The sequence below is a fragment of the Vitis riparia genome, chromosome 9 (assembly GCF_004353265.1).
Source record: "Vitis riparia cultivar Riparia Gloire de Montpellier isolate 1030 chromosome 9, EGFV_Vit.rip_1.0, whole genome shotgun sequence".
Taxonomy (NCBI): domain Eukaryota; kingdom Viridiplantae; phylum Streptophyta; class Magnoliopsida; order Vitales; family Vitaceae; genus Vitis; species Vitis riparia.
In genome coordinates, this window is record NC_048439.1 from 11,940,699 (window position 1) to 11,964,906 (window position 24,208).

Sequence of the window (24,208 nt, forward strand, 5' to 3'; positions counted from 1 at the left end):
AAATTTTTACCTTCTCAGCTAAAGAGAATGAGAAATTCTATGAGTGTTGGGAGAGGTACATGGAAGCTATTAATGTTTGTCCTTACCATTGCACCAGTAGCTCGTTTGGATACAATCAGGATGTTGTTGGCTCTTGCAGCTCAAAGAAAATGGAAGATTTATCAACTAGATGTGAAGTCAGCATTTTTGAATGGCTACCTGGAGGAAGAGATTTTTGTCGAACAACTAGAAGGTTTTGCTATCAAAGGAAAAGAAGAAAAAGTATACCTTCTTAAGAAGGCCTTGTATGGGTTAAGACAAGCCCTAGAGCCTAGTACAGCAGGATTGACACTCACCTGCTAACTTTAGGCTTTCACAAGAGCTTGAGTGAATTTAAACTCTACATTAAGAAGATTGAAGAAGATATATTAATTGTTTCTCTATATGTTGATGATTTGCTTGTAACAGGAAGTAATGCAGGGTTTGTGAACAAATTCAAGGCTGAAATGGAGCAGGTCTTTGAGATGACAGACCTAGGTGAGATATCTTACTTCTTGGGAATGGAAGTACACCAGAAGTAGAATGAGATTTTCATCTGCCAACAAAAATATGCCAAAGAAATTCTGAAGAAATTCAAAATGGAGGAATGCAAACCTACATCTACCCCTATGAACCAGAAAGAGAAGTTCTGTAAGGAGGATGGTGCTGAAAAGGTAGATGAAGGACTTTATCGAAGCATGATTGGATGCTTAATGTACTTGACTGCAACAAGACCCGATATAATGCATGTTGTAAGTCTACTTTCGAGATACATGCATTGTGCTAGTGAAATTCATTTCCAGGCAGCAAAGCGTGTGATAAGATATGTTAAAGGCACTGTGGATTATGGCATTAAGTTCAGTCAAGTTCAAAGTTTCAATTTTCATGGATTTTCTGATAGTGATTGGGCTGGTTGTGTTGATGATATGAGAAGTACTTCAGGCTATTGTTTTAGTTTTGGTTCTGGTGTTTTTTCATGGAGTTCAAGGAAGCAAGAAGTCGTGGCTCAATCCACAGCTGAGGCAGAGTATATTGCTGCTGTTGCAGCTGTAAATCAAGCCTTATGGCTTAGAAAGTTGCTAACAGATTTGGATATGAAGCAAGAAGTGAGTACAAAGGTGTTTGTAGACAACCAAGCCACTATATCTATTGCAAATGATCCAGTTTTTCATGGTAAAACAAAGCACTTCAAGATTAAATTGTATTTTCTGAGGGAAGTACAGAAAGAAGGAGATATACAGCTAGTCTATTGCAATACAGAAAGTCAGAATGCAGATATTCTGACTAAAGCTCTTCCTAAAAAAAGATTTGAGTTTCTACGAGAAAGACTTGGAGTTTGCAGCTCCTAAGTCAAGGAGGAGTGTTGAGAGTTATGCCTTAGTAGCTGCTGAGGGAAAGGCTGAAATCGTCAACCACATGCAATTGAAGTCAACGAGATTACTAGAATGCTGAAGCTATTTTTATGTTTCTGTTTTTTCTGTTGCTATTTTTATGTTTTTTGCTTATAAGTTAAATTTTGATGCTATTTTGTAGGAGGTAGTTGTTTGTTCAACAAGTAGCTTGATTTGATGCTTTTTTTGAGGTCATATCTGTTACACAATCTGTATAAATTCAGCCTTATGATCAAATAAAAAAATCAGATCAGTAGCAACATCTCTGTTCTCTGTTGCTTGGTGTGTTAACCTCCCCTGTTTCCAACAAGTTTGCAGATGTGAGTAGGAAACCGGGTGTTGATAAAACCAGGTGGTTGGCTTAGGAAGACCTGCTCTTGGAGGTCACTATTGAGAAAGGCGTTTTGTACATCAAGTTGATGGATTGTCTAATTATATGAGATAGCTGGAGCAAGCACTATTCTGATGGTTGAAGCTTTGACAACGGGGCTGAAAGTCTCAAAGTAGTTAAGGCCATGTGTTTGGGTAAAACCTTTGGCAACTAGGTGAGCCTTGTAACGAGCAATGGTGCCATCTGGGTTATGTTTTAATTTTTAGACCCATTTACAATCAATAATATTGGCATTTAGAGGAGCAGGAACTAGATTCCATGTTTTGTTTTTGAGTAGAGCATCATACTCTTGTTGCATAGCCTTGGTCCAGTAGATACTTTTGGAAGCCTGAGAAAATGTTGCTAGTTCAGTGGGCATGTGAGATATGAAGGCCTTCTTTTTTACAATGCCATCCTTGGCATGTGTGACCATAGGATGACTATTAATAATAGGAGGATGTTGAGGAACATTGTTGTGTATAGTAGGAAGGATGTGGTCAGAAGATAAGTGAAGTGGTGAAGACAAAGGTGTGGGGTTATGTTGTTGAGCATCAATAGAATGTAAAGCAAGAGAAGAGGACATGTGTAAGGGAAGAAAAGTAGGAGTGGAAACGGAAAAACTAGGATTAGAAGAAGTTGAAGGTGATAGAGTTGGAAAGACTGATTCATGAAAGACAACATGTCTGGTTAGGTATAATCTGGTAGTTTTTGGATCGAAACATAAATATCCCTTGTGAGTGTTGCTACAACTAAGAAAGATGCACTGAGTAGAACGATATTGCAATTTGTGCTTATTATATGGTCTAATGTATGGGTAGCAAAGACAACCGAATATCTTGAGAAAATGATAATCAGGAGTTTTCCCAAAAGAGTTTGAAATTGAGATTGATATTTAAGCACCTTGGTAGGTAGACGATTGATGCGAAATATAGTAGTATGGAAAACATGCAACCAAAAAGAGAGAGGTAACGAGGCTTTAGCTAGAAAAGCAAGACCAGTTTTTGTAACATGTCTCAGTTTTCGCTCGACTCGCCCATTCTGTTCAGGTGTGTATGGGCAGGAAAACCCGTGTTTAATGCCATGAGCAACAAGATAGGAAGAAAATGCTTTGAATTCACCACCATTATCTGATTATAGGCTCTTGATTTTGAAGTCAAGCTGTTTTTCTACTGAAGTGTGAAATTTTACAAACATTGGAAGTGCTTGATCTTGGGAGTGTAGTGGATAAATCTAAGAAAATCTTGAGAAATCATCTATGAGTAGTAGAAAAAATCGTGCACCAGAAGTAGATGGAGTGGGTGCAACACCCCAAATATCAGCATGAACAAGTGCTAAAAGATGAGATGCTCTTGACATAGACAATGAAAATGGTAGCTTGTGACTTTTGGCATATTGGCAGGCACAACAAATTTGGAGTTTATTACATTGATAAGGGGTATTACAATTGTTGAGAGCATGTTTCAATATATCTTCAGCAGGATGGTCCAATTGAGAATGCCAAAGCTCAGTCGTGGAATTTGAAGATGAAGAGTTGTTGAAGCTGGAGCACAAGCAATCTATAGATGAGCTAACACTAGTAGGAAACTTATACAATCCTCGTTCAAGATAACCTTTGAGAAGAACTTTCTTGGTAACTTGTTCTTTGACAAGAAAGAACTGAGGATGAAACTCAACAAATGTATTGTTGTCAACACAGAAGTGAAAGACACTAACAAGATTGGTTGCAAGATGAGGTGCATGAAGAACTCTTTTTAACTGAAACACTTTAGAAGGAGACTAAAAAATTTAGTTCCAGTATGAAGAATGGGAAGTTGCATACCATTCCCGATTTTCACCTTATCATTGCCATTATATGATTGTAAATTGTCCAAAGAGGTGGTTTGAGAAAGATGATGAGTGGCGCCAGTGTCAAAGAACCATTCCTTGCTATTTATGTTGGTAGGAGATGCTATCATGGCGTGAGCTTGATCTTGGTTGTTGTTAGTTGCATGGGACTTGGTTTTAGAATTGTTATTTACCCCTTGGAAGTTTATATCGAAACAATGATACCATTGAGCCGCAACATGTCCAAACTTTCCGCAAAGTTGACATGGAGGGTGATTTTGAGAGGCTGAGTTTCTGTTTGCATGAGAGTTACGTCCGGGGTTGAAGATTCTACTATTGTTTCCTGAGAAATTTCGATTGGAATTCCTTCTGTTTTGGTGGTGATATGACGACGTGGTAGTGAGGTTTGTAGAGATTACATTGTCTTCTATTGAATTCTGAAGATTTAAGTGTTGTTCATAGGTTAACAAAATACTGTGCACCATATGCAGTGAAACTTCATATTCTCTTGCTGTAAGAGAGGCCACAATGGAATTATATTCTACACCAAGCCCTCCTAGCAGTTGCAGAATATGATCTCTGTTGTGTACCGATTCTCCGATGGCGGCTAAGTTGTCAACCAGATTCTTCGTGGTTTGAAATTCTAGTCGTAATTGCATCACCCAAGCTTTGGATGAAGCCGAGAAGATCTTTTCCAAAGCAAACCATGCTTCATGGGAGGTTTGATACCCTATTATTTGTCCTATAATTTCTGGAGTAAGTGAGGAGTAAATCCAACTGAGGATCATTCGGTCAAATCTTATCCAAAGAATAAATTCTAAATTCGTTTCACCATTGCTTATTGTTTTTGAAGGATAGACTGTCAAACCTTCAACATGGTCTTCAATGTCGTTTGCATAGATCACGTTCTCCATTTGGGTTCTCCATAGCATGTAGTTATCTTTATCAAGTTTAATGGGCAGTGCATGATTCAACATCTACATTGATTAAGCTATGGTTGAGGACGAATTCGCAGCTCCAACTTGTATCCCAAAGGATTGAGTTGATATTGTCATGGTGAAATCATGAAACTAATGCAAAGAGAAGGAGATATGAAGAGGGGCAGCTCTGATACCATGAAAGTTTGTATCAGGAAGATGAAAATCTAGTTTCTATATATTAAGAGGAAAAAATTACACATATCATGGAGAGGTTCTCTACTCTACTATTTATATTTTCTACTGTAACAAACTACGTTACTAAACTCTAACTACTTGCACAGTTCAAACTACACTACCAGATTCCTAACTACTTGCTCAGTTCTTGAGTGATCTGGTTCTTGTTGAGTTCTGTTGTTACATCCGCCTTATGTTGCTGGTGTAGTTGTGACTATTGCTGGTGCAATTGTGGTCTAACAGGGAGTGGATAAGGCAACAAAAAAATGGATCTCAAATAACAATAGAGCTTCCTATGGATTGGTACCAGAACAATGACTTCTTAGGATTTGCCTCATACTTTATTTATGTTCCACTTCATATTGAATCTAAGGAAAAGCCTCGTAGTTTAGAATGTGAATTGAATTTGCATGGTCATCGATATGAATCTCTAGATGGTATCTCTTTTGAAGTTTGGCCCATGGATGAACTCTCATTTAGAAGCAATTATTTTGTGCTGCCATAATGGTGGTGAATCGAATCGAGTTTGGGTGGCATGTTATCCTAAGGTTGCTATTAAGAATCAATGTTGGTCAAATGAATGGAGGCATTTGAAGGCTTCATTTCATGGTCACTTAGGTAGTAAACAAGTGAAAGTGGAACAGTGTGGGTTCCATCTTATATATATGCCCAACATCTTGAACACAGATTCCAATACCCATGCTCAGAGCAACTTTGGCACTAACCATTGGCCTTGGTTATTGACAGAAAGTATCGGTTTTAATGTCAAGACAAGTCGTGATGACATAGAGGATGATCCAAAAGACGGCCCACACCCCAAAAGATCAAAACATGTCTAGTTTTTGACACAACACCCTTTCTTTACTCTCTTGTAAGGTATGCCTTCTCTCTTGTAAAATATTTATCAAAATTAGTCAAAGAAATATGTAATTCAATATAGCATTAGACATGGTCTAAGTCATTTAAACTAATTGACATTCTCTCTTATTTTATTTTCTCATGCTCTCTGTTCTTTTTTTTTTTTTTCTTAATTTGTTTGCTTTCTTTAATTATCCCAAAATTTTAGAAAAATTTGAGATCCCAAAAAAAAAAAAAAATCTTGTTAAAAATATGTTAGGAATTCTCAAAAGCTTATCCTTGGAATGATTTATTGATATGATAGGAGATATGTAGATATCAAAAGTCTTGACCGAAATTTAGAAGGCAAAAATGGAGTGCATTGTATTGATTAACAAAAGCTAAAATCCTTCCTGATTTTATGACTGTCGAGTTTAGTGGACCAAAGCTTTTGAAATAAATTTTCTATTTAGGTTTTAAAAATTATCATATGTTTATTAAATTTCTTAATTACAATGTAAGTCAAATTGGTGGAAGCATGAATTAATATTATTTTTTCTCTCACTTTGTTTGAAGTTTGAGCTTAATTAGGAATGAATTAATCACATTTTTCATACCTTAATTAGACTTTTTTGTATTTTAGTTACAATATTCTTGATACTTTAATCACATTTTTCTACCTTTGCTAGATTCTTCATATTCTAGTAACATTTTTTTATACCTTAGTTAGATTTCTCACACTAATAATATTTTTTGTGTCTTAGTACCTTAGTCATATTTTTTATACACTAATCACATTTTTCACATCTTAACAACATTTTTTATACCTTGATTATATTTTTATACCTTGGTCATAATTTTCGTGTTTTTGTACTTTGATCATATTTTTCATATGCGACGTTCTTCCTATTTTTTTCTCACAATCTTATCTGTACTTAGTTACATTCTTGGTATATATGTGCCTATTTATTTTATGAAATAATTAAAATATCTGCCTTTGAGCCTCTACAACTTTAAATAAAATTTAGAGATAAACTAGTTTATAATATAATACATTAATTATCGTTTAGATTTTATCTCAATAAAATATAATCTAATAAAAAAAATGACTTAATTTAGATTTAATTTATTACCATTTTAATTTTATTATTTTTATTTTGGAAGTGGCAGAAAAGATGCTAATGATGAACCAAAATGAGATACTATATATAAAAAAAACAAAACAAAACCTTTATTCCAATATCTTTGATTTTTTTTTTTTGTTGATTTTAATTTATAATTTTTTTGCATGGACTCTATGTGGTTTGAAATTATTCACAAATTCTATCAAGAATGACTTGAAACATTGGTAAGTTATCTTTATTTATTATTTGATTGCATGAGAAATTTCCTAAAATAGCTTAAATTCTCTACTGTTTTATTATTATTATTTTTTTCATATATATATATATATGGTTGTAATTGAATATGTGAACTGAAATTGGATTAGTGGATGATCCCACATCTAATTGCTAGCCCATGGATGATGTATGTTTGGTTTTCATCCCTCGATTTTGATTAAACTTTTATCAATTTGTAGTTATATTTTATTTAATTTTATCAAAGGGAAGGAGAATCTCAAATTAAGAACAAACTATCAAATTCGAGAGGAGAAGAACATCTCAAATGAAAAACTTTCCATTCAAATGTTTTAATAGATGTATACATCCCTACCCAATACAATGAGTTGAAGACAAAATTTTTGTATTGATTTTGCTAAACTAAAACTTTTTTGAATTCATTGCTCAATTCACAAGTTAATAAGAGTGTATGTATGTTTGTGTGTATATATACGTATTTTAAATTCTCTAGTCACTTTGTTAGTTGGCTATTTTGAAAACATGATTTAAGTATAAATTATATATTGTTAATATATGACTCCATATGTGATACAAACTTCCATTGATTATTTGTAATATACTCGTCATGCATATATTTATAAAATTGAAACCTTGTATATACATATGTTCCAGATCACAAAACTCAAGAATTCATTCACAAAAGTAAGACATCAATAAAAAGTGAATTCTTTTAATTTGTGGAGGACCTTGAGGTTTTATTTACCAATTAAGTAAAATTTAACCATAAAAAAGTCCTAAGGCTTATTACTTCTCATGATCAATCAAAAATCAAAGTTATTTCTAGGAAACTTTTTTTTTTTTTTTTTTTTTTTTGAAGTTATGATGTACTTTTCTTTTTTCGGACGATGTTAATTTTACTATGGTTCTAAGGTTAATTATTCCCTATTTCTCAATCTCATTCAAATGTCAATAACTCCAATACAACATTCTAATAATAGTTTCTCTTTTCTTTAGACTTGGGGTGTTTGGTAAAACTTAATACTTATTACTTATTACTTAATGACTTAAGTTAACTTTAAGTTAAATTATACTTAAGTTATTGACTTAAAACTTATTATTTAATTCTTACTTTAAATATTAAGGTTATTTGATAATATTAATTTAAAACTTATTCTAAATCATCAAATTGATATATTTATCCTCATAAATTATAACTATGGTAAAGGAGATTAACTAATAGTAGAGGTTGTAGAGTAGCAAAGGAGATCATGGAGGTAAGTAGAGGTTGAAGATGCAAACTTAAGAATAAGTTAATTATTTTTACTTATTACTTAAAGTTGTTTTTAATTTTTAAGTCATACCATTAAGTTATTTTACCAAACATACCTAATCTACTAAATGACTTGAATTAAGTTATTAAGTCACTTTCGGTTAATAAGTTTGTTTACCAAACACCCACTTAGTATTCTTTGTCAGTGGGTTGCTTTCAAAGTTCCTCATGCCTCTCAATACCAAGTAATAGGTCTTATAGTAGATTTGATGTGCAAAGATCATAAGAATTCTCAAACCTTGATGAATTATTCTTAGATGTACAAAGTTGTCAAGTCTTGGTTCCAACAAATATTTTTATACCCTGTTTTTCTTATTGTTACATTTTAGTGTACTTGCTTGGGAGTGGTACATTACTACATTATAGTGAATAGTATTCACCTAAATTCAAGGAGTTTCTAATAATTCTTGTTTTAGTGGCTATGTGCTATGGAAGCTTTTATCTGACAAGGATGCATACAACCAGCTCTTACTTTCACTCAATTAGGTTCAAATTCAAAAAAATGTAAGTTGGAATGCTGCTTTCTGCAATCTAAGTTCACTGTGATCTTATTACTTCAGAATTTTTTAACACTGGTCTGCTATAGTTTGGTACAATATACTGCTTGACTTAGGTTTTCATTTTCTTTTAGGTAGAATTATGCTGGTATGGGGAGATAACCTTTTCAAGGAGCTCAATGAGTTTGAGATGATAAGGAGAGAAGAGGAGGAGAGAACATATATACAATACAAGTGACAGCCAAAGGTCTTATGGAGTGAAACTTAAAGCCATTTTCTTGATACCCCAAGCCATCCATGTACTGTACAATACTCCACCACTCTAACTACTCTTCCTGCAAGATAGCCCGTTTTTTTTGTTCCTCCGAATTGCTGCCCCACCCACAGACATATATATTCGCACTTCTAGAAATGACGCAACTTTTATTTATTATTATTTTTACATCCTATAATATGTACATTTTTTCCTCTTATTTAAGATCTATGGTTAATTTTTTATTTCTTCCATTTATTTTAAATTTTATTGTTGAGATTTATTGATTTGAATATTTAGAATTCCCTTACTTCCATCAATAATTCAAACTACTTCCATCGATAATATTATACAAAAGTTATAGCATAAGGTTTTCTGAGCATACCTCGCATCAATTCTAGTAATGATTCAATCACATAATTGATAATTCCCAAAGGATTTGATGTATACTTTATGATATCGTGACAACATATTTTTATAAATATGTTAAAATCCTTGAATGATTTAAAAATGCATGAAGCAACCAATTCCTTGAATGATTAAAAATGTTTGAAGCAATTATTGAAAAATCTGATATCACAACCTAGATTAAATCATGATGATAATCTACTTAATCAAATTATGTCATTGTATAGATTAAATTAGAGGTTTTTTATTGTTGCAATCTCATTAAAACTTCTTAACGGTTCATAAGAATGGTTAATTATCGAAATAATTTATGTGTTATAACTATCATGTCAAAATCACATGTGCATATAACATTTTGTGTTATAACTATTTTTTCACCCTCGAAACTACTATCTACTAGTTGGAAAACTAGAACTCATGCACTAATATGGGTGTCATCAATTGCACTAATGTAGTCCTACAACAAAAAAAATATTTATTATTATTAAGGAAAGAAAACAATTAAAAGAGAAGTTTTTTATTGTTTCAATCTCATTGGAACTCCTTAAGAGTTCAAAAGAATGGTTAATTATCTAACAAAAGAATCTTGAATGAAAGATCTTGGAAAACCAAAATTTTGTCTTGACTTGCAAATCAAGTATTTTTAAGTGGCTTGTTAATACACTAGTTGACATATATAGAGAAAGCCCTGAAGTGCTTTCTTATGGATAAATTAGACCCGTCTAACTCCTCTATAGTGTTTATTCACTTTAAGTAAACAAAGATATGTTTCATCTCAAAGAAAAAATGAAGAATTACTTGGTCCAAAAGTACCATATCTCAGTGTGATTAATGGAGATATATCTTAAAAATCATATATGATTAAATATAAAATGCTCTATCAAATTGCAAGCAAGATACACTTTTACATTAACTTGAAGATAATGGAATGAGATCAAACATGTATTATGATATCTTTATAATTGAACAACCGACATGAGTTTATTTTATTCTAAAAGATTAGAATATTAGTTTATTTGATATGTGGATGCTAACTATCTTTCAAATCCCCATCAAGTTTGATCTCAAATGGGATAAGCATTTACCTATGGTGATACAAAGATATCATAGAGATTAATTAAGCGAATAATGATAGTCATCTCTTCAAATCATTCAGATATACTCATAATTCATGAAGCAAGTGGTAAATATAAATATATACATATATCTCAAATGGGATAAGCATTTACTTATGGTGATACAAAGATATCATAGAGATTAATTAAGTGAATAATGATAGTCATCTCTTCAAACCATTCAGATATACTCATAATTCATGAAGCAAGTAGTAAATATAAATATATACATATATCTCAAATGGGATAAGCATTTACTTATGGTGATACAAAGATATCATAGAGATTAATTAAGCGAATAATGATAGTCATCTCTTCAAATCATTCAGATATACTCATAATTCATGAAGTAAGTCATAAATATATATATATATGGCTAAGATTAGTGATCCAACGTATTTGAGAAGTCACGTGGACTATCCTCCATCAAAAATAATTTGACTACATTACATGAAGATATTTCTATTTGTATTATATGAATTAAAGAAGATTTAGTCATGTGATAATTTAGCAGATCTATTCACAAAAGTGTTTCAACTACATTTCAATTAAAATACAACATTGGAATATGGTGATTAAGAGATTTAAAATTGAACTATTGAAAAAAGCATAATCTTGTCTACATGAGGGCCAGAATATTGATATTGATATAGCATACTCTTTTTTCCTTCATGCAGATTTTGTCCCATAGGGGTTTACTAACAATGTTTTTAACAATACAATTCTAATGATCAATCATTTAAGGAATATCACATTCTTTATCCTTTACAAGGGTTGCTCCCATTAGTGTTTTCATAAATTTTTAATATGACATATTCTTGTGATCATTAAAGAAGTGTTATGAATAATGAAGTTTATTACAAAAGTTTGTTAGGATATGAAAACTTGTGCATTATCATTTGATTTATGATATAGAAGATTATCTTAAATATTGTTATAAATCTCCTCTTAACTTTCAATTTCTTTTTTTCTTTTTTTTTCAACACACTAATATATTTTGACTATTTTTTAGTATTTTATTTAGAGGTAAATTATTTAATTGTAAAGAAAAAGTGAGAGCGATCATTTTGCTACCATCTTGAAATTTCTATTTAATAAATAGGAGATTATTCAATCGCTTGTATATTGTCTCAATTAATTTAAATTGATATTAATAATGAATTCAATGATAAAATAATTGAAGATTAATTTTATTTTATTTTAACTACTAGTTTTGTTATTATTTGATTTGTATTTAAATACTTAATGATTTTTTTTTTACATATTAATTTTAAATTGACGCCTAGTTTTATTGATATTACAACCAATTTTATGGATATTTCAACTTAACGGAATAAACGCATATAACAAACATATGACAAAATTGAGATTAATTTGGAAGATGGACAAAATTTCAATTTTATTTTCTTCAATACTAATTTCAGCATACATGTAACTATACAAAATTTTGCAAAACTGTTCTCGAATTTATGTTATTAAAAATATTCTTGAAGAGAAAATTCCAAAAATTGTTCTTTAAAATCTTCACAAAACCAAATACGTCCTTAAGTTATTTGAAGTATAGGTAGTAGCTTTTTTACTATCAAGAAAAAAATTTCAATAAAGTTATGAGTATAATTTCTAGCTAGTTATTTTTTAAAAATCATTCAGAAATTTACAAAAAAGTTTCAAACATAAAAGACAATTTTATGGACGTCTCTTTTTTTTTTTTTTTCTTTTTCAACCTATGCATGGAATTCTATAAGAGACCAAATTGAAGTCCTTCATTCACTTGTATATATGATAGTTGTATCATTCATCTTTTGGCCTTATCCTTTTGACTGATAGGAAGACTGTTAATTTTTAGCTCATTTTCCAACCTAGATTTTTATGCAAATAGGTGAGATTATTTATGAAATGTAGGTGAAAATGTAAGGTTATGTTTGATTCTTAAAAATCATTAAAAATATATTAAAAGAAAATGATTTTTTATATTTGATTTTATTATGAAAAATAAAAAGAAAAGTATATAATCAAGATTAATTAAAAATTAATATATTTTAAATTATTTAATTTTCATGTAGAAAAGTTAAAACTAAGTAGAATGAGATATCACGTGAAAATAATTTATCGATATTAAATCTATTTTATTTAGATGCATTGAGAGTGAAGGTGTGTTTTCACTTTTGAATTTTGGGTTATTTAATTAAAAAGAACAAGATTATCTTTAAAGAAGAAATAACAATTTTGTGTTTCTTTTTAAAAATGTTTTTTTTTTAGTTTTCATTTTATATTTTTTTATTTTTGTGAAAAAAAATTATTTATTTATTTTATTTTCTTAAAAATTTGGATGATTTTTAAAAAATGAAAATAATTTTTAGAAAATGAAATTTGTAAAATATGTTTGGATATAACTTTTGCTAATGTAAGTAATGATGAAAAGAAATATAATTCAAAATTTTATATAATAAGCATGTGTTATAGACAAATTTTGATGTTTCATTTTTTTTTTTAAAACTCAATTTTCTAGAAAATAAAATAGAAAAAAACTATCCCAAGATATTTTCTAACCTAATTTTTATTTTTAAATAAAAATATAAAACATTTTTGAAATATTAAAAGGCAGGTTTCTAGGCGTCTAATATTATGAATAAGCCTTTTTGTTTCAAACAATGCATGGAATTCTACACACGTAGAGGCCAAATTGAAGTCTTTTGTTCACATGTATGACTCATCCTCTATCCTTTTGTTTTGACTTATGTGAAGCCTATTAGTTTTTAGCTTATTTTCACACCTACGTTTGGACTTTGATACAAATAGGCGTGAATATTTATAAAAGTAGGTGAGAATCTACGACTATGTTTGGACTTTTGTACAAATAGGTGTGAATATTTTCAAAAGTAGGTGAGAATGTAAAGGCTATGTTTGGATTCAAAAAATATTAAAAAGAATTATTTGTATTTAAGCATTTATGTACATGGAATAAGATGTGGAATTAATATCTTTTAGCTTTCAAGCATAATAGGAGTAGCGAGCATATTGAATTATTAGCAAATTTCTTTTTATCTTTTAATTTTTCAAACCTTTTTCTTGACCCAGTTGTGAGCATATCAAGTATACTCTAAAAATTAAGATTATGACCGACTTCTAGAAAGTACTTAGAAAATAAAAAATGTTAAAAAAAATAATTTTCTCATATTCGTTTAACTATGAAAACTATGCAAAAAAATAAAATAAAATATAGCTAACATTAGTTAGAATTTTTTTTTTTTAATTATTTAATCTTTACGTAGAAGATGAAAAATAAGTTATATAGACTTGAAGTAACACATAAAAAATAATTTATTAATTTTAAATCTTTTTTTTTTTCTCTTTCTAGTTTTCCTTTCAGTTTTTTTCCTCTTATATTTTCCCTCAAAATTTCTAGGAATCAAGTATAGCCTATACAAGTTGAGGAATGATGTAAAAAGGAAAGATTATAATAAAGTATTTGGATGTTAGAGGGTCTAGGGTCTAGGGTTTAGGCTTTTATTAATAACATTCCTATGAAAAAGCTTTTATAAAAACATAATTAATATTTAAATATAAAACAATTCTCTAAAAACTATTATCTATTTCGCTTTATTTTTAAAAACTATTTATGCAAAATAACAATCAGACAATATCATAATTTTTTGTTTTGGAAATAGGAATTATTTTAAATCACAGGGTCGAACAATCTATGCATTTTTACAATAGGTTCTACCTTTTATATAAAAGTTTGTAATTTTAAAAACAAAAAGTAAGTAGTGTATCCAAAAAAAGGGTAAAGTTATAAAAAAAATAAAAGTTTGTGTAATAATACATTTCCACAAATAATTTTTTTTTTTTAAAAAAAAACTTATTATTTTACTTTAGAGTTTTTTTAAATAGAAAATCTGAAAATTTAAAAAGTAAAATTTTTAAAAAAAATTCAATCTTGTTTTCACCTTCTAAATTTTGTTTCATTTCCTCGTTATTAAGTAAGATAAACTTGTTTTTCTTTTTATTTTTATCATTGCAGTTTTCGAGATTCAAACAAGATGGAGTCAATAATGACCTTCTTAATTTATGGTGCGTATCCATTTAATCATATTTAGAAGAATTAATGGGCTATTGTAATTTCAAAATTCAAGTGTTGTGATCCCAAAATAAGGAAAGATTTTATAAGTTATTGACAATTTCAAACTTTCCATTAGAGTTGCAAAAAAACTTCTCTCTTTATAAAAAATGTATTCAACATTTTAGTCCATTCATATATCCCTTTCAACTTGAATACTACTATCTACCTAATAATAAAGGCACTTTTCAACTTGACCGCCATTGTCTACCTAATAATAGAGGTCATTTTCTAAAAGTTTTCTCGCTTCTTTTATAACAATTAGTTGTCTAAATATTTTAGCCTCAGGGTTAGGTATATTCTACTTAATAATGCTTGTATTACATATGAGAAGGTATTAAATACATCTATTCTACCATATTAGTATGCTAATATAGTATAACTATCCATTCATATTTATCAAATCATTAGTATGTTAATAAGCCCTCATGTACATGGAATAAGATGTGGAATTATTATCTTTTAGCTTTCAAGGATACTAGGAGGAGCTAGCATCTTGAATTATTAGCAAATTTCTTTTTTATCTTATAATTTTTCAAACCTTTGTCTTGAGCCACTTGTGAGCATATCAAGTATACTCTAAAAATTAAGGTTATGATTGGTTCCTAGAAAGCACTTAGGAAAGAAAAAATGTTAAAAGAAAATAATTTTCTCATATTTTGTTTCACTATGAAAACTATTCAAAAAAATAAAATAAAATATAATTAAAATTAGTTAGAAATTTATATATTTTTAAATTATTTAATCTTTACATAGAAGATGAAAAATAAGTTAAATAGATTTAAAGTAACACATAAAAAATAATTTATTAATTTTAAATCTATTTTTTATTTTATTTGATTTTTTCTCTTTCTACTTTTCCTTTGTTTTTTTTTCTCTTGTATTTTCCCTCAAATTTTCTAGGAATCAAGCATAGCCTATGCAAGTTGAGGAATGATAATGATGTAAAAAGGAGAGATGGGTCTAGTTGGGTTATAATAAAGTATTTGGATCTCAGAGGGTCTAGGGTTTAGGCTTTTATTAATAACATTTCTATGAAAAAGCTTTTATAAAAACTAATTAATGTTTAAATACGAAACAATTCTCTAAAAACTATTATCTATTTTGCTTTCTTTTTAAAAACCATTTCTACAAAATAACAATCAAACAATGTTATAATTTTTTGTTTTTGAAATTGGAAATTAAATCACATGGCCAAGCAGTCTATGCATTTTTAATATTTTATAAAAATAAGGGTGTTTGAAAAAAAAATTTAAACAACTTTTCAAAAAATAAAAAAAAGCAAAAAACTTTTTTGGGTAAATTTTTTTCAAGCATAATTTTTTAATTTTGATTTTATGAAAAAATTATAAATTTAATGTATATAATATTAGTTAAATTTCATTCAAGTCTTAACCATGGTAACTCCAAGAGAGAAAAGAATTGGTTTTAAAAAAATACAAAGAAAAAAGAAAAACCTTCCAAAATTTCCAAATATTCCAAAATTCATGTGTTGTGATCCAAAAATAAGGAAAGATTTTACAAGTTAATGACAATTTCAAACTTTCAATTAGACTTGCAATAAAACTTCTCTCTTTATAAAAAAATATCTTCAATATTTTAGTGCATTCACATATCCCTTTCAACTTGAGTACTATTGTCTACCTAATAATAAAGGCTTAGGTTTTAGTGTATTCATGTATTCTTTTCAACTTGACCGCCATTGTCTACCTAATAATAGAGGTCATTTTCTAAAACTTTTCTAACTTCTTTTATTACAATTAATTGTCTAGATATTTCAGCTTGAGGGTCAAGTATATTCTACTTAACAATACTTGAATTACCTATGAGAAGGTATTAAATACATTTATTCGACCACATTAGTATGTCAATAATGACCTTTTTAATTTATGGTGCGTATCCATTTAATCCTATTTAGAAGAATTAATGGGCTATTGTAATTTCAAAATTCAAGTGTTGTGATCCCAAAATAAGGAAAGATTTTACGAGTTATTGACAATTTCAAACTTTCAATTAGAGTTGCAATAAAACTTCTCTCTTTATAAAAAATGTCTTCAACGTTTTAGTGCATTCACATATCCGTTTCAACTTGAATACCACTATCCTCCTAATAATAAAGGCTTAGATTTTAGTGTATTCATGTATTCTTTTCAACTTGACTGCCATTGTCTACCTAATAATATAGGCCATTTTCTAAAAGTTCTCGCTTCTTTTATAACAATTAGTTGTCTAGATATTTTAGCTTCAAGGTTAAGTATATTCTACTTAATAATACTTGTATTACCTATGAGAAAGTATTAAATACATCTATTCTACCACATTAGTATGTTAATATAGTATAACTATCCATTCATATTTACTAAATCGAAACCTAAATAAGAAAGGAAACAAAGTGAATTGGATTCGAAGATAATTAATAAAAGCTTTAAATTATTATAAAAATTATTTTTTAATAAAATAACTTAATTATCATTTCATTTATTTTCAATTAATTAATTCTCAATAAGATCCAAAATATTGATAAATTATTATACCACATTAGTAAGCATTATAATACCATATCAATGAGCTTAGAACAACAAAGATACTCAATATATTCTATTAATAATCAAATGCATTGTCAAGTATCTTTCAATTTCACCATTTTATCAATTTTTTTCTTCAGGTTTTAGGTGATTATGGATGTGTACATAATTCTTATATTTTAATTTTAAAATTTCAAAATGGGACTAGGTTTTCTATCAAAAAATCTTGAGTGGACAATAAATTATAATTACCAAATCTTCCCATATGAATTGTAATTCTTGACTATCAAGGTGGTAAAAAATATAGTCAGTTAAAAATTTAGTTATTTAAAAAAGGAAACTCATGGTGATATACCATTGACTGATTCACTTTAATATTTTTTTTTTTCAAAAAAATAAAACATAAAGCCGCGTTTAGCATGTGAGAATAGGAATGAAAATAACATGAGAATAGAGATATATCACAATATTATATAGAAAAGAGGAATCAAAATTTTAGTAAAGGTAATATTTCGTTATTGTATTAATAAATTTGTTATTCACATTCTTTTTCTGTAAAAGCAACCTAAACAATAGATACGAATCGGGACTTCTATTTTTCTTTTCCAATCGTCGTAAATATGATGACCTAAATACATTTGGTTGTTAGAATATGATAAAGTATGTATATTTTACGATATCATCTCCTATTGGATAAAACATGTATATCCTAATATATCATTTCTTATGATATATATATATATATATATATATATATATATATATAATAGTTTAGTAAAATATTCCTATATAATTGTAATTAATCAAATAAATTATTTCAATATAATATGCGATTATTATTATATTGCAATTTTCATTCTTCTTTCTATTTTTTACTATATTTTTATTTTAAGGTTGAGTAAAATTTATTTCATATTTATAATTATTCTAATATAAAATTCATTCAATTTAACAAATAAACAAAATATCATACTATGGACCCTACATTTTTGGCACAAATGCGTTCCCACTCGATGGTGAAACTCACTTCTTATGTATTTGACGAAAAATATGATTTTTAGAAAGTACAATGCGTTCCCACTCGATGATGAAACTCACTTCTTATTTATTTGATGAAAAATATGATTTTTAGAAAATACTAGGAGTTTCCACTTATTTTAGTTTATTTTTAAAGGAAAAAAGTAAGAAAGAAAACCCTAAGTGTGACTCCTAAAGGAAAAAACAGGTCTATGAAAAACTAAAGTTGGGTCCGGGGGTCAGGTTACCTATTGGGAAGGTACGGTAAAAGACCATAGCACCCCTCTAAGTCCCTAAAAAATGGGTCTCTACTAAATAAAGTGAGGCAAGTGTGGCAATTGACAAGGAAATCAATGGATACCAATAAAATGATCAGATAATAAAACAAATCATACATGAGAATAAGCTAAGTGGTAGTGAGATCGTACCTTAGCAGCTAGTAAAAATGCGCTATCAATGAAACGGGGTTAGTGCATAATGATAGGTATAAAATATCTCACACAAAACCAATCAAATCAAACAATGTTAATCATACAATTCACTTGAATCACTTTCAAAGGAAATGTTATGAATGTTGGGCCCTTACCAAAGCCCAGTTTATTTTGTATGAATTAATCCCACAAATTCCATTATTTTGGAATAATGAAAATTGCTTTCATGCTTATTAAAAATTAAGGGAAACGGAAAATTATTTTAAAATCAAAGAAAATTTGTGACAATGCTTACCTGAAAGGAAATGTAGCAAGTTTATTTAAAAACAGAATTTTTAGTGACTCTAAACCTTAATGAAGGAAGAAGAAAATGAAGGACTTAAAATTATTTGAAAACTATGGTGCAATTAAAATTATTTAAAAAATTGAAATTTGAAAATTGAAGTTTTGAAAATTAGAATTTTGAAAATTATTTGAAAATTGGAAATTTGAAAATTATTTGAGAATTGAAGTTTTGAAAATTATTTGAAAATTGGAGTTTTGAAAGTTATTTAAAAATTGGAGTTTTGAAAATTATTTAAAAATTAGAGTTTTGAAAATTATTTGAAAATTAGAGTTTTGAAAATTATTTGAAAATTGGAGTTTTAAAAAAAAAATTGGAAATTGGATTTTTGGAAAAATTATTTGAAAATTGAAGTTTTGAAAATTGGAGTTTCGAAAATTATTTGAAAGTTGGGGTTTTGAAAATTAAATTTGAAAGAAATTGGACTTTTGAAAATTATTTGAGAATGAAATTTAAAAAAAAAATTAAATTTGAAAATAGGAATTTTGGAAAATAATTTGAAAATGGAAGTTTTAAAGATTAAATTTGAAAATTGGAATTTTAAAAAATTATTCGAGAATGAAATTTAAAAACAAAAAAATTTAACATTAAAAAATGAATCAAAAGGACCGACACTTGGCCCTTTGGGGTAGTACACTCAAGGTGGCCATGCATGGCCATGTAGGAGTGGGCCCATGTAGTTGAGGAACCATCTTCGTGTATCCATTATAGCTTCCTTAGCATCCTCCATGCATCTACTCTAGACTTGTTCCTTCGTGTATCCATTATGGCTTCCTTAGCATCCTCCATGCATCTACTCCAGACTTGTTCCTTCCCGACTACTCAATTCGAATATCAATGACCTTTTCTCACAGCCCACCAATCTTTGGCATAATACCCTATGAAAACTCCCATAGCTGTTAAATATTTCATGCATATGAACTTCATTTTTAGGACTAGCATGTTCATCAAAATCTCCACAATTTCAATAAGGTCAAAACATGCAACCCAAGGTGTTAGTTTCTGCATGAACCTATCTTCAAAAACTAGTCTACTTCACATGTAGATGGACGAAATTTCCAGCATTCCCATGGTTCCAAACCACATAGTCCTTTCCAGACGCGAGAAACGTATTCATGTTAATTAACAATCCGTTTTCAAGTTTTGAAACGCAACATTTTTGCCTATGGGCATGAGCAGTGTGCTAAATAATTCAAAAACAATAGATATTGAATTGTTGATACCAAGGTGAGACACCATCTTTATTATTGATCATGTCGAATGAGGGTACGTGAATGGGTGAGGTCAACCTGAAGGCTATTTTGGTTGATTGATGGTCGTTATCCGAATAGCATCTCATAGGGAGAAAGGAAAATGAGGATCTTAGAGGAAGTATGATGGGTTATAAGCTAGAGAGGGCGCGTGATGAGGGATTAGTGAGTATGGAAATGGGGAACAAACTAATGGTGGTGAGCATGGTGATGGGTATGGTGGGTATCAAGGTTGAGGTGATGAGCTCAATGTAGTGGGTTTGGAGTGGGATAAGGTGTCAAGAAACAAAAATGGGGCTTGAGAAACTAAGGCAAGGTGAGATGTTCATAGACTGCTTGAAAGCTTCCAATTAGCAATGCTTTCTGTCTCATTACTACCATTTAAATTCTTTTGCCTAGAAAATTGTGAAGTTTCACCTGATGACATGAATGGTAAACTAGTGCATGACTTAGATTTTAGTTAACCTCTGTTTCAACTCTCCTCAATCCCATGTGAATGTTGAACAAGTTTCTTATTCATTCAAATAATTACTGAAAATGCCCACCATCTATTTGCATGACTTAACAGAATAACAACTTTGTATATTTGAGCTGAAGAGATATATTTTTATTCATTATGAATGGTATATATAATATACAAAGGATAAGAATATAACTAACAACCAAACTAATCAAATTAACAACTAGCTAATAACAGAAACTGGTACAACTAGTTTTGCTATTCAACATCCCCCTATAAGTTGAATGACGAATAGGAAAGTGAAAGTTTAGAACACAGAGACTGAAACTGAGAAAGAGACAAAGACTTAGTAAACAAGTTTGCTGGTTATTCTTGAGAGGGTATATAACGAACTTCAAGAGCACGGTGGAGAATCTTTTCTTGGATGAAATGGACATCCTCCTCAATATGTTTAGTGCGTGAATGATAAATAGGATTGTGGGCAAGAGCATGCGCACCCAGGTTATCACACCAAGCTATGGGATGATGCCGTAATGGAAGTTAAAGTTCATCCATTAAAGATTTTATCTAAATTAATTCCATAGTAACACTAGCCAATGCCCAATACTCGGATTCAGTATTGGACCTTGCAACGACTTGTTGTTTGCAAGAACTCCAAGTTACTAAATTGCCACTAAGAAAAACACAATAACAGGTTGTAGATCTTCTGTCATCAACATTACACGCCCAATTCTCATCCGAGAAGCCTTCAAGTGTAAATCAAGCAGTAGGTCGGAAAGATAAACCAAGAGTGCGGATACCACTAACATAGCGCAAGAGATGTTTACAAGCACTCCAATGATGTTGTGTAGGAGCCTTAAGAAATTGGCTCAACTTATTAACCGAGAAAGATATGTCAGGCCGAGTTAAAGTTAAGTATTGGAGAGCACTAATGGTGCTGCGATACAAGGTGACATCAGGAAAAGGAGCACTGTCTTCAAGAGCAAGTTTTTGACTAATAGTCATTAGTGTAGAGGATGGTTTAGCATGAACCATGTTTTTCTTGACAAGTAAATCAGAAATATATTTGGCCTGATTGAGATAGAGACCAAAGCTATCTCTAAATGCTTCAAATCCAAGAAAGTAACTAATAGAACCAAGAATCTTCAAAGCAAACCAAGAAGTGAGAGCCTAAATCACATAATGAATGAGTGCAGAACTGTTGCCAGTTATTAGGATATCATCAACATATACTAATATTAAAACCAAATGACCATTATTCTGAGAGCGAAATAAGGAATTATAAAAAATAGAAGGCTGAAATCCCCATGAGACTAGAGCATTGTGAAGCTGAACAAACCAAGCTCAAGGAGCTTGTTTAAGCCCATAGAGTGACTTAATCAACTTGCAGACATGAGTAGGATGAGTAGAACTAACAAACCCTTCAGGTTGACACATATAGACATCTTCATGAAGAATGCAATTTTGGAAAGGCATTATTGATATCGACCTGCTGTATGTCCCAATTGTAAGTGACAACAAGAGTAAAAATTATCTTAATAGTTGAGGCTTTGACAATTAGACTAAATGTGTCTGAGAAATCTACACTAGCATGTTGTTGAAACCCCTTAGCAACCAATTTGGCTTTGAATTTATCCAAAGAACCATTAGCCTTCAACTTGGTTTTAAAGATCCATTTGTTCTGGACAATATGCATTCCTTCGGTTTTAGGAACCAACTGCCAAGTACCATTACGAACAAAGGCAGAATATTTAGCCTCCATTGCCTTTTTCCAATGAGGTAATTGTAAAGATTGTCGAACACTAGAGGGCTCTTGGAAGTGATCTAGCAAAGCAACATCAGCTATGTAAACCTTAGGTTTGTAGATGCCACTTTTAGACCTTGTCTGCATAGAATGAATATTGGTAGAAGTGTGGAGAAGAGGCTATGACATAATAGCAATAATCGGTTGAACAATAGGAACTGTAGTGCCAGTAGCAAGACAGGAGAGCAGTGAAACAGAACCTGTTGTAGAATTGGAAAAATTAGAGCACGCATTGTCAGATAAAGCATTAGAGATAGGCAAGGTAAGAGCCATTGGAGTATTGGTAACAACTGTAGTAAAAGTATTAGACATATTGGCAAAAGAAGAAATATGGAGTTGAGAAGATGAAGTAAGTAAATGAATAGAAGGTGGAGAAACCAGAGGATAATAAGGCAACACATATGATGGACAACTAAACTTGTGGATAAAAGACTGATGTGGAGTATTGGGTTGAGTAAACAACATAGAGTAAGGAAAGTCATTTTCATTGAATGTGACTGACTTAGCAACATAAATTCGACCAGAAGGACTAAGGCGTCTATACCCTTTATGAGTAGGACTATAACTAAGAAAAAAGACACTTGATGGACCTAAAAAAAAAACTTATGAGAATTGTAAGGACGTAAGTAAGGATAACAAGAACAACTAAAAACTTTGAAAAATGAGTAATCAGGTTTAGAACCAAAAAAAGTTTCAAAATGAGACTAAAAATTTGCTAGAACTTTTGTAGGTAATCAATTGATGATGAAAACAAAAGACTCACATGCATCCCACCAGAATGTTAAGGGCATAATAGCTTGGGCAAGAAGTGTGAGGCTAAGATCAATGATATGACTATGCTTTCGCTCAACTCTTCCTTGTTGTTGATGGGTGTAACGATAAGGATGTCGAAAAAAAATACTAGATTTTTCAAGAATAGGTAATAAGGGTCGAAATTCCCTTCTCCAATCTCTTTGCAAGGCTAAAATCTTAGAAGAAAGTTGTTTTTCAACAAAAACTTGGAATTTAAGAAATATAGAAGGTACCTTAGACTTGTGTTTCATAGGATATATAAAAAAAAAAATGACTAAAATCATCTACAAACAGTAAGTAAAATCGATAACCTTCAATGGAAATATTAGGAAAAGGACCCCACACATCCGAGTGTATCAATTGAAGAGGTTTATCAGTTTTGACAGCAATAGAAGGAAAAGATTCTTGATGAATTTTGCTTAGTTTACAAGCATCACAAAACATCTAATGAGAAGATAGTGAGATTGACCTAGAATAACCTCATCATCAGATATTGGTGATCCAAACAACAATTCTTGGTTTCTAGACAGTGGAGCTACGCATCATATTACAACTGACAACTCTAATTTGGCCAACAAGAATGATTATAATAGCAAAGAGAAATTGGTTATTGGTAATGGTTCTAAACTTCATATTAGTCACAAATTCTTCCTACAGTCCGAGCGTATGGTCTTGAAGGATTTTTAACTGGTGATCATGTCCATCCACCTGCCATGGTAGCTGATGCAAAGGATCCTCAAGTGTTTATTGAAAATCCTGATTTCCTTTACCGGACTCGTTATGATCAATTTCTTGTTAGCTGGTTAATTGGATCCATTTCTGAGGCAATGCTTGGACATGTTATACGGTGTACTTCCACAGCAGAGATTTGAAGCACACTTCATAAGGTATTTGGAATTCAATCTAAGACAAGAATTCTTTAGTTGCGTCAA

General features: G+C 30.3%; 1 protein-coding gene across 1 annotated transcript; it reads left to right on the top strand.

Moving 5' to 3' along the window:
* Positions 1 to 617: 617 nt before the first annotated feature.
* On the top strand, positions 618 to 24,148 carry LOC117921815 (uncharacterized mitochondrial protein AtMg00810-like). Its single transcript, XM_034839774.1, has 4 exons — positions 618 to 1,191; positions 1,325 to 1,425; positions 1,552 to 1,554; positions 23,915 to 24,148. Exons 1-4 carry the CDS (start codon positions 618 to 620, stop codon positions 24,146 to 24,148), a joined length of 912 nt encoding a protein of 303 aa, XP_034695665.1.
* The last annotated feature ends 60 nt before the right edge of the window (positions 24,149 to 24,208 follow it).

Excerpts from the sequence above, each read along its gene's own strand:
- LOC117921815 (XM_034839774.1), top strand. The coding sequence starts at position 618 with ATGGAGGAATGCAAACCTACATCTACCCCTATGAACCAGAAAGAGAAG. Across the intron at positions 1,192-1,324 it reads AAATGATCCAGTTTTTCATG|ATTTGAGTTTCTACGAGAAA; the intron begins GTAAAACAAAGC and ends TCCTAAAAAAAG.